General features: G+C 36.1%; 1 protein-coding gene across 1 annotated transcript; it reads right to left on the bottom strand.

Moving 5' to 3' along the window:
- Positions 1 to 756: 756 nt before the first annotated feature.
- On the bottom strand, positions 757 to 11,932 carry LOC128207036 (uncharacterized). The gene is made up of 8 exons (XM_052909832.1): positions 11,620 to 11,932; positions 9,068 to 9,088; positions 8,794 to 8,850; positions 7,097 to 7,212; positions 6,034 to 6,112; positions 5,594 to 5,656; positions 4,292 to 4,482; positions 757 to 1,592 (listed from the first exon to the last, which is right to left on the bottom strand). The coding sequence occupies exons 1-8, from the start codon at positions 11,858 to 11,860 to the stop codon at positions 1,584 to 1,586; spliced, it is 777 nt and encodes a 258-aa protein (XP_052765792.1). The 5' UTR covers positions 11,861 to 11,932; the 3' UTR covers positions 757 to 1,583.
- Between the last annotated feature and the right edge of the window lie 363 nt (positions 11,933 to 12,295).

Genomic DNA, 12,295 nt, shown 5'->3' with positions numbered 1-12,295 from the left:
ATATATGCGTTGGATATCGATATAAACTTGAACTACGGCCGGTATTCATAATATACAACGTATTTGTAAGTCATTTCTTAACTTAAGGCGATTTTATAAACATCGCATGGTCAAATTATGCACCAGTCAATTGTAACCACGTCCACCCCCCCCCCCCCCCCCCCCCCCCCCAGGTCCGGGGGTATACCGGGGATAGCCGGGGAAGTGGTCCGTGTTTTTACCTTCCAGGTGGCCTCGCAGTGCCGGGTGAATGTGGTTTTGTGTTCGCAAAAATATAGCGGGGAATTAGCCTAACTTAAGGTCCCTTGGGTGCGGGGGCATTTGGCGGGGACTTTACAATCTGTTCGTCCTCGCAGGACGGGGAATTTACCCGGCGTTGACTGGACCGAAAGTCAAAATCCCCGCTATTCCCCGGACCTGGGGGGACGTGGTTACAATTGACTGGTGCATTAAAGGATTAACGTTATTTTTTTTCTTATCTATCTAGTGAAATATTTTGATTAAAAAAATGACTGACGTTAAATATGACTTAACTAACGCTTACACCAATATATTTCTTAACAACAGGATAACGCTGGTCAATGTCTTCAGTTTACGTTAACGCTTATGATAAACCCTAACCCATCAGCGTCAACGTAAGCAATTTAACGAGAGTTTTGAACAACCGTGCCAAGACGTTTATGACTACCGGCCCAGTTAACATTGCAATTACAGTAGGACTAGAACGCATGTTCATGTATTTGACAACAACAGAAATTCAGTGCTAGATATTTATTGAAACAAAGAAGATTTCGGAAGGTTAATCCGTGTAAGAGACTACAATATACATACATGCACGTTTTATTGGGTCAGATAACGACATAAAAATCATAATTCGAAATGCTCGTCAAATGACTAAACATGGTTCAAATAAGAGGTCTATTGTTAACTTGTATTAAAATATACGAAATAAATTACTCGATTTTGCATAAAACCTTAGTACACTATTAAACATTAAATAATTTTAAGCTTATTGTAACAAAAAGTTCAAATGAGTATTTGCCAGTTGCTGGGTGGCCTTTGTAAATAACAGTACGGACAATGAATCGATTTAAATGAAGTTGTAAAAAACTGGTGAAATCATAAAATCTGAGAACAAGTCCCTGCAAAGAAATTAAACACCAAGATATATACACATGTGCGCGCAGATCATAAACTCGTTTTCCATTGGCTTAAAAAATATAAAATAAAAATATGAAAAATAAAACACATAACTCAATAATACAAACATTGAAACAGTAAACAGAAAGTACGATCGAGCAAGGAAACACACTAATAATACACTGACATCGGCATTGCAAATCTGAAACAAAAAAGACTGATCCGAAATGTTTTACATATATGGTTGGTCGTGGGGAATATATGGAAAAATGAATTGTAACTTCATTCAACCAAAGTCAAGGTGGTATAAACTGAGTGGATGGTCAAGTTTCTAGTGGTCAAGTTTCTAGTGGTCAAGTTCTAGTTGTTTTGTAATTGTCAGTGCGCTGTCCAGAAGTTCGTTGTCCATATAACGGTATCGAGTTGTTGAGCGGAATATTCGTCTAGCGGCGCTGAAAAGCAAATGACGAGTCTTCATTAACATTCACCATTTACCTTTTTAATTTATTAGGGATTGTTGGGATAAGGGTGAGGTTGTGCACACTAACTGGTTTAAACCCCCAGTAAATTTACATTTTACTGACCATTCCAAAGCGGTTCCTAACAATCCTTGATAAACACACCTAGTTTGTATACATTATATATTTAGTGTGTTGTTTGTGGAATTTTGTGCTGTTGTTTCATGTTTCTGGTTTGTGATTGTTTGTTTTTGTGTTCTATGCCTTTGGTGTTGACCCTTTGCCATTTAACGGGGTTCATGTTTAAACTTTCGAAGACTGAACTTGTTTCTGTAGTTTTCAATATAAATATTAATGATTAGAATGAGCGAAGTGAGCGTAGCAAAGGAACCATTCTTAATCATCAAGATTTTACTTCAGTTCATCTAACTGACTTAAAAAACAACTTCATTGGCTGATATGTCAACGCAAAATCTGGCACAGATAGTATATATTATATGCGTGGCAATAGGCGGACCTTTAAACTCCCGTGCAAGTTGTGTTTTTTTAATAATAAAGTATAATACTTAATGATTGCCTATCTGCAATTTCACTGGCTGAACATGTAGGCTGAATTCTAAGAGACAAAGTCAGGTGTTGTATTAAATATACAACTTATGCCAATCTCAAGGTCATACATCACTGACTCCACTCTTTGCAAGGCCCGTTATTTATATCGAGCAATCCGATTAGCTACATCGTTCATTGATCCAATTAAGACTAGTATTACATACCACCCATGGTTCTGTTTCAAAGATGTTGTACATCAATGAGTTAATGGGTCCCGTCAATCGCTATATTGTAGATAATGGGCCGAGTGTTCAGAACTTAGTTACAGTTAACAACGTGATTAACAACGTCGTTGTTAAAGTTCAAACTATTTCATGATGTTTTCATATATTCAAATAAAACAAGTAACTCTAAAACAGTTATCTCAAATATTGTTAAGAACACTGCATATCACAGGTGTATCCATTAAACTTTCAGCGCAGTAACGATTAAAAGGTTAACAACGATGTCATTAATCAAGTTGTTAACTTTAATGTAGTTCTGAACAATCGAGCCAAATATCACTTATCCAGTATAAGCTTTTAATTTTAATATTGGAACAAATCAAAAGAAAAAAAAAGTAAATATATATTTGTGCTTTTAGATGGAAACGAACTTATACATTAAAAACCTCAAAAGAAGGAAGACTCCTCAATTCGAGGATTTCATTAGGGGTGTACTTCCCTAAATAGGTTTCTGACGTCATTGACTTGTAATGATGATGTCACACCGAGGAAATGAAACACGATTCTGGTATGTTCACTAATAATTGTATCCATTTAACATGACACAATCTATTTTTAACGTTGAACAGGAAGTCGGCCTCTTTCGGGTTTATATATTGCACCTGATTATATTACTTTAAAGAGGCACAGTACAAGGTTACACTCGATACACATACAAACATTTAATTTCAATTTCAATGCATGATTTTTTTCCAACTCATTTAACTTGGTTAAAACAAAACAAAAACAATATTATTTGTGTAAAGTTTGAAACATTAAATCATTTTAAAATGTCTTTTATTAATAATCTTTGATAAAAAAACTGCCTTGTTAAAAAACGCCAAAATATTAAAATTATAATTTTACAAGTTGCTTATATTTTTTATTTGTACATACATTATATATTTGTTTTCAGCTTAAACAGTTTTTTAAATTTACATATACAAGTTTGTTTTTGGTTTTAATCATCAAGTCAAATGCGTTAAACAGAATAATGCATCAAAATATATTTTTTTTATATTTTTTGCATCTATCAAGTACTAGGTTTAGTGTGTCACTTTTAATTGATATTACCAACTTCTACATATTACGTTTATTATTTTTTGACACTAGATACAGGCGGAAAAAAGATTGTTTTCGCTATCGTCTACGAACTTCATGAGCCGAGGACGTATTGACTTAGCATTAACTTAGATTGAACTTAAAATTTAGATTAGAAACGAAGTGTTTTGATTGGCCTGTATATTTAGCTGACCAATAGGCTGAATGGAATCACCGAGGCATGTCTAAGGATAAGGATAATGTCAATATTAAATACTGGCCATGGTCGGTCAGAAACAGTTAAGTCACAGCATCTCATCTGTTTATTAAATATGTTTTGTTTTTCAAGCCTTTGTAGAAAAACAAAAGAAACATAGATTTGAACTAGTGTTGCAGATAAAAGCGTTAATTGTTTACCCGGCACAAATGTATTCTACTAGCTAAAAGCAAAAAAAACCCCAAAAAACAACGAAAACAAACCAATTTAAGGTTTTGCTGTACAAAAAGGGTCGGCCGGGTTTTACATAGTGGGAATACACACTTATTTACATCTTGTTACACTCAAATGATTGCTTGAATAAACTGGATATTCAATAACGTGCATGAGTTTGCTCCCCTACAGTGAAAAGATAAGCCGAGAGAGAAGTTACAAATTATTTGGCCGCCATTTTGTTACGTCTCCTGCGGAGTATGAAAGTTACAGGGGCGGTATGAAACATACTGACAAATTACAGAGTGTGTATGGATTGTACACGTCGAGCACGTGACCGCTCTAGGCCAATCGGATGGCGTCATTCATGTAGGAAATGAGATATAAGCCCAATTGTAGAATAAACTAACCCGTTTCTCCAGATTTCGCAACATGGTTTGCAGCAGCGAGCGCAGCTTCTTTTTATCTGGATTCTCTCCTTGGTTGTCATTGAAGTGGTCCTCTACCATTTTGTGAAGCTCGCCTACTTCCTCGTAAAATGCTTTCTCCTCTTCCGAAAAGTTTTCAAGCTTTAGAGAACACTCAAAAAACTCCTCGTCAACTAAAAGGAATGAAAGAGACAATTATTATTTTTACACAATTATTTTGTCAGGCGGTGCAGCAGTTGTAAAAAGCTGAATACCAAATATAATTCAAAAACATAGAACTGAATGTAACAACCTTGTATAGAACTGAACTTAACCAAAGACATATAAAGGTTAAAACCAACAATGTCATGCGTACTAGGACTTTGAATACCATCAAAATGCACTGTAGGACCTTATTATTCCCTGATCATATTCTTCACAGGTCTGGGAAAATAAGATCCTATTCTCTAAGTTTTAAGCTGTGATATAAATGATTGTCAAAATAGGTGGTAAGCTAGAGGAGAAGAAGAAGAAGAAGAAGAAGAAGAAGAAGAAGAAGTAGAAGAAGAAGAAGAAGAAGAAGAAGAAGAAGAAGAAGAAGAAGAAGAAGAAGAAGAAGAAGAAGACGGAAGAAGGAAGAAGAAGACGAAGAAGACGGAAGAAGGAAGAAGAAGACAGAAGAAGAAGAAGAAGAAGAAGAAGAAGAAGAAGAAGAAGAAGAAGAAGAAGAAGAAGAAGAAGAAGAAAAAGAAGAAGAAGAAGAAGAAGAAGAAGAAGAAGAAGAAGAAGAAGAAGATAACCAGAACATCGACATAACAGTTCGACAAAGCGAGTTCCAACTGCTTTCTCTTATCAGGAGACCCATTGACAAATTACTCAATTGAGCAAACTTTAAAAAAATATATGTTACCAACATATCTATATAAGTGATTCCTGACCGACTAAGCTGGTTTCCAAATAGTTCCTTTAAATATTATCTTTTGATGCCGGCGAGCCTTAATACATTTGGCATCATTTTTGAAAGTTAATTGCTAGCTTATTACTTATATCTAGTATATATATATGAGTATCCTGCTGTGCAGTTTTGGTGGGCCCTATATGGCCCTGAGTCAATAAACCAATATACAGGAAAATGGCACCTACTGTGACACCAGTGCAATTAGCAGAAGATGCACAGCAGGGGATTTTCATGCCAAACATTCCTAAAACCAGGCCTTTAACCCCCTTTCAAATAATACTGAAATGATATGGGTTACTAGGCATCCAATAATTAACATAGTTGTGTATTATATAAACACTACTCACGGGCTTCCTCGTCCAATCCACCGAATAACTCCCTGATTCCGGCACCGACATGTGCAAGGCTGCCTTCAAAAAAGGGGATAAAAGGGACTATTAAAGGGTCGTTCTAGTGTTTAGGGACAGACACATAACCAAATAAGTTCGTGTAAAATGTGAACAAATACTTATTTCAATCAAAGAGCATTATTAAGCAATAATTACAAAATGTGCTCTATTTCTCCCCCGAAAATCGTTAATTAAAATTAAATATTTTTAGGCTTCGATTTCGATAATTCATATTTATATAATACTCAATACAAGAAGGAAGGAAACATTCCCGCTTAGCACGAATTTTTCGAGGCTCGAGGTATTTTCGCCTGGGAGTTCGAGCCAGCGGGGGTTGACTGTATGTGTATTTTTACTGACTTCTTTTCCATACCCAATACCAACCATAAGTGTCTTACATTTAAATAGATCCAGGTGTTTCTGCAAAAACCCATCGATGGCGATCCAAATGGTCTCATCTTCTACTTTCAATAGGCCCTGCAATAAAAAACGTCTGAACCAGTCTGTGAAAACCGACAAATCCAGATTGTTGGGATAACATACTTTGTCGCTATATGTCATTACCGACATTGGTCTGGTTTTCGTTGTTGTGTAACAAATAAAGATGATAGATGTAGCCAGCACTTTCGAAACGTTTACTGGGGAGTATCACGTGATTTCAACAATATATGTAACAATCAAGATGGCCGCCCAAATCGTCGCTTCAACGGCAAAATAAGTGGAATACTCATTGTTGCTGACGATATTGGATCTGCAGACAACCCTGCTCAGCAACTTAATATACATGCGCTTTTTTCTGAGGTTTTTTATTTTTAGACCTGAAACTCGTTTTAAATTTTAATCACCTTTTCGTACATCGTCTGCATATTTACTTCTGAGACCACGTGATATTCCCCGAAGGAGTTTTTTTATCGTTATCTAAGTGGGGAAGATGAAATTTGTGGAATAAATGGTAAATGGTTATTTATTCTTTAATCTAAATAAGGCATTGTGACCAGGTTTCAAGTTTCATGTTTTTATTTACATTTTTGGCATATAATATGCATGAGATGTTGACATAGAAACAAGTTTGACACGATTTAAACCCAACAGTGAAACAAAAATCAGTAACTACATAATAGAAAACGCAGTGAACAGAATGTTTGCAGCACTTACAGCTGCAATCTCACAGATCGAACGCCCTGACAACACCTTTATTTCCCTGTATCGAAACGAACAAACTCCCTCGCAATTATCTGCAAACCAGCGGCAGAAGACCACCGACAATAGACCAGATCGCAACCCCACACATCCCCGTTCTAAAACCGATGTTCTATGCATTTTTTGTTAGTAACGGTTTAAGCCAAAATACATCAAATTCCGAACGGAAACACGAAGATCCGCGATCCGACCCCCGCCAACAGCCCCATCACCGGCCAGCAGACATCCAGAAAACAGTAAAACCGGATTTTATTCACTCACCCTTTCGACGAAACTGTCACTTAGATCGATAACTCTGGGGCAGATATCTTTAGCGTAAGTGACGTCAAGTGCGCCTGTCAACGAATTCTCGCTCGTTGGCGGTGGACAGAGGTTCTCTGTTATGGGTAAAACTTTTTTATAAATAGAGATTCAAGTTAAAATAATTAGTTATGCATTTTCAAAATATATTAAAATAAGAAGGTTGGATTTGGTGTCTACTGTGTTTGTCATCAAATATGATCAATTCTTATTTTGTAACATTAAAGGTGCAGTCTCACAGATATAACTTTTTTACAACTTCCTAACTTTTTGTCTTGGAAAAAGCAAAGTTTTGCGTAAATATCTGCAAACCAATGATATAAGAGTGCTTACAAAAAATCAAGATAAATGATATCTTGCTTTTTATTCAGACAAAAATTATGGCCAACACGTTCATAATTTTTTTTAAATATTTCGATCGTTATAATTATCTTTATAGATAAAGCTACCAACATGAGGTAAAGCTGCACCCTCACAGATTGAACATTTTGACAACGTTTTTATTTTTTGTCTTGGAACGAGCCATTTTTTTGCGAAAATCCTTGGAAAACAGCTATATAAGACTACTGACAAAAATGAGATCGCAGATTTTTATATTCAAGTTCAAAAATTGGTATTTTATGCATTTTTTTTAATCGTTAGACCCGGTTTTAAGTCTTAAAACAATAATTTTCGAAAGGAAATAGGAAAATCTACGATCTGATCTTTTGTCAGCAATCTTTTATCATGGGTTTGCAGATATTTAAGCAAACATTTGCCCTTTCAAAGATAAAAAAGGTGTAAATACGGTATATCTGTGAGAGTGCAGCTTTAACAAAATCCTACGGTATTAATTTATTTCTAGATAACACATGGTTTTCCAGCACATGTAGCAGATTTGGTAGGTACATCTGTGAGAGTGCAGCTTTAAAGAGTTTTGAACCTTTTAAAAAGAGGTAAGTCGGTAATTTTGCGAAATGAAATAAGATACTTGAGTAATAAACGCTGAAGAATTTAAAGGAAGATATATATCAGGAAACATCACAAATGTAGAAAGTTTTAAATTAATATTTTTTAACAATTTCACCCAAATATGAAAATAAGAAAAGTACTCAAAATTACGCATAACTATCGAAACGTAAAGGGAGAGGGAATGGTTAGGAGGAAAATAATGGTCGGTCGGGTAAATGGAATTTTGAATGGTTGGGAGGAAAATAATGTCGGTCGAGTAAATGGAATTTTGAATGGTTGGGAGGAAAATAATGGTCGGTCGAGTAAATGGAATTTTGAATGGTTGGGAGGAAAATAATGGTCGGTCAAGTAAATGGAATTTTGAATGATCGGGAGGAAAATAATGGTCGGTCGGGTAAATGGAATTTAAAATGATCGGGAGGAAAATAATGGTCGGTCGGGTAAATGGAATTTTGAATGGTCGGGAGGAAAATAATGGTCGGTCGGGTAAATTGAATTTTGAATGATCGGGAGGAAAATAATGGTCGGTCGGGTAAATGGAATTTGGAATGATCGGGAGGAAAATAATGGTCGGTCGGGTAAATTGAATTTGGAATTATCGGGGGGAAAATAATGGTCGGTCGGGAAAATGGAATTTTGTTTGTACGCCTTTCAAAGGTTAAGTGTGTTGAAGTTCACATATTTTTCAAGATGCATGTAATACTTACTTGAAATATATCCCCTCATCATTGAAAAATCTCTGCACAGGTCATCAAGCCATAAATCTGAAAGGAAAACAAGGCTATCACTGGAAACGAGGTATATGTATGTTTTCGCTGTACGTTCTTTAAACTGATAATCGGAACTCCTCGGCCATTTTCAATCGAAATCAACCTCGGATGTATATCGACGGTTTACATAGTCATCCATTGTTACATTTTACTCAATCTACTGGAAAAAAAATCTTTTCTATCTTATGTGATGAAATAATGGTGTACTTACAGTAAGAGAACGCAGGCTCATCTGAAAAGAATAAGAAAATAAACTGCCATTCTCTCTCAATATATCATAAATTGTTCGAAAAAAAATGCATTCCGCATGTTTAAATAGTTTAGATTCTTTTATGTTTCCATGAAACTTATGCTACTGAATACATATAATTCATGAACACACTCTCACACGTATGGTTAATAGCAATGTGATAATTCATGAACACAATCTCACACGTATAGTTAATAGCAATGTGATAATTCATGAACACAATCTCACACGTATAGTTAATAGCAATGTGATAATTCATGAACACAATCTCACACGTATAGTTAATAGCAATGTGATAATTCATGAACACAATCTCACACGTATAGTTAATAGCAATGTGATAATTCATGAACACAATCTCACACGTATGGTTAATAGCAATGTGTTTTCGATATATTGCTATTTTTCCATTATCTTTTAAATCATTCCAATGTAAGTAAGAATAACCAAAACTGATTTCAACAAAAGCAGTCACAGCCTGCCTCATTCCACGCCGATTGAAGTGAAACATCTACTTGCATTTTGATTTGCCACAGGTCGTTTAAAGCTGCACTCTTACAGATTGAACGTTTTAACAACTTTTTTTTATTTTTTGTCTTGGAACGGACCAATTTTTGCGAGAATCCAAGGAAACCAGTTAAATAAGACAGCTGACAAACAAATACTAGATTGCAGATTTTTATAGTAATTTATTAAGTAATTATATTGATGTTTTAGGTATTTCCTCAATTTTGACTGATAAACCTTTAACTACTTACTAAATAATGCATTTATGGAAAAAATAAAATACTGATAACATGATTGTAACCGTGTATTTAATAGAAGAAAGCGCGAAAATATCAAATGATTGGTGAATGCTTAAAGATTTACTGTGGTCTACTATAGTCTCATAAGGTGGAATGTACTGTATTTTATGCTAATTTATTTCAAATTAAACTCGATATCCTTCATAAGAACCATTGTTTTCAATAATTCTTCATCCTTTTTGGAACATTAAACAATATTATTAATTGTGGTAAATCTTATTTGGGAGTAAGAGTGCATCTTTAAAGATCTTAAGATAAAGATTTTGTAAGAGTTATTTCATGTCGCAAAGAACATTAATGTCAAGTGTAAGTAACGTAAGCTCTGTAGAGCTTTTCAGCGACCAGCGACGAACGTGTGTACGGTTTTCAACATCTGTTATGTACATTGTTTGTATACCACGTGATAAATTACGTCATATATGCTACGTCGAAAGGCAAAGATTTGCTTAAAATGGAGATTTTAATCAAAGATAACTTTTCATTTACAACACCACTTTAAATGAAACAAAGGGCAGTCTATGCCGCTTAAAGAGCCACGCATTTGTTTTGTTCCGAAATTTGATTAGGTCATTAGTTTCATCCAACACTTCGACAACCCTGTTTCCAAAATAATGTTTTGACAGTGTTCCGTCAGACGGCCGTATTGTGAAAAGGTTTGTCGAAGTGTTTTAAGAAACTAAACTCGCAATCAAGTTCTGGTAAACGAACGAGGGCGGGGCTCCGTAAGCGGCGTAAACTGAGCTATGTTTCATTTAAAATGGTGAAGAAATTGTGAAGTTATCTTTGTTTGAAGTATTTTGTTTTCAAATCAAAATATAGTGCCTTCCGACGTTGCATTTATGACGCAATTTATCACGTGGTTTACACACACTGATGTACACACGATTAAGAATCATAACATCGACAAAGCTTCGAGTGGGTTCGAGAACCAACCCAGGACCCTTCTAGTCACAGTCCGATACTGTAGCCATTCGGCCATCGCCACCGCGTTTTGCAACTGCTCTGGGGCCGTATTCATGAGCATGTCTTAGCCTCAAATGTAGACTTAAGACTCAAGACTCAGACTTTGGGCTGTAAAACGGTATTCAATAATGTTTCTGAGATCAAAGTTTGAGTCCAAAGTCTGAGTCTGAGTCTGAGTCTGAGTCTGAGTCTCAAACGTTGAGTCTATAATTTAGAAGCTTTGCCACCTTCAAAGATGGCGGCTGGACATAGAGCTATCGTTAGTGATCGTATGTATCAGAGGCAAGTACCACGTCCTCGTGTTGTCCGCGATAGGAGTAACCCTCTAGAGGTATTCTCAGCTGAGTCTGAGTCTAAAATCGTTAGTGAATACGGAAATCAAAATGGTCTCAGCATTCTGAGACTGAGACTGAGTCTGAGTTTGAGTCTATAAAAATGTACGTGAATACGACTCCTGATTTTATGACAATACTACATGTTCTAGACCAATACCTTTAGTATATTTTCATTCATTAGTGATTTGACAACGATAAATTATACGTTGTACGCATAGCATCATCGCTCTTTTGTACGATAATGATCTAAGATATGAATTCCAAAACCCCTCAGCACAACTGTCTAACGCAATACAAATGCAACTTGGAACAAAAGAATGCCAGTAAGTATGTACATGTATTTGGAACTGCCTGTCATTTAAAGCTAAACTGTATCACGTGATCTAATATTAATGAAATTTCAACTTACATTCTGTCGAACTGCCCATACTACCGCCGTCTCCGTCAACGCCAACGGAACCTTCGCCATTTTCTCCATTCTGTCCACTATCGCCCGTAGGGCCGCCCTGTCTCTTGAATCCGCGGAGGGATGCTAGTTTCGCTGCAAGCAAGGATGTTCTTGCAGTATTTTTCCCGGTACGTTGAAAAGCAGCTCCTTCTGCTAAAGCAAGAACCAACGCCAAGCCAAGGCAGACAAGAAGCACCCGCATTGTCGCTCTGTGATTTCGATCCGTAGAATTGAACAGAATCTAAACAGCCCGCAACGAAAGAGTGATTATCTGGGTAAAGACGGAGCTCCTTTATACTGCTTCAGATCTTTCATTCTATAGCTCATCGGTGTCAGATTACCATCACCCCGATCACGCAGGCCCTGAACGAAATTTTGGTTGTCGATAACATTATTTTACTGTAGACATTGTCATTTGAATGTACGTTATATTTCCGTTCATGGTAAAAAGGTCAAAGCAAGATCAAAACAACAACAACAACAGCAACAACAACAACAAAAACTACAACAACAACTACAAAAAAACGAAGACACCACCAACAACAACAACAACAAGACTAGCAACTACTGTAAGAACAGCACAAACAACAATAACAAGAAGAACAACTGGAAGAAGAAGAACAACAACAACACCAAC

This window comes from Mya arenaria, chromosome 10, assembly GCF_026914265.1.
Source record: "Mya arenaria isolate MELC-2E11 chromosome 10, ASM2691426v1".
NCBI classification, from domain to species: domain Eukaryota; kingdom Metazoa; phylum Mollusca; class Bivalvia; order Myida; family Myidae; genus Mya; species Mya arenaria.
Note: the sequence above shows the minus strand (reverse complement) of the source record. Positions and strands in the feature narration are given on the sequence as shown.

Excerpts from the sequence above, each read along its gene's own strand:
- LOC128207036 (XM_052909832.1), bottom strand. The coding sequence starts at position 11,860 with ATGCGGGTGCTTCTTGTCTGCCTTGGCTTGGCGTTGGTTCTTGCTTTA. Across the intron at positions 7,213-8,793 it reads GATGAGGGGATATATTTCAA|AGAACCTCTGTCCACCGCCA; the intron begins GTAAGTATTACA and ends TACCCATAACAG. Across the intron at positions 5,657-6,033 it reads ACACCTGGATCTATTTAAAT|GCAGCCTTGCACATGTCGGT; the intron begins GTAAGACACTTA and ends CCTTTTTTGAAG.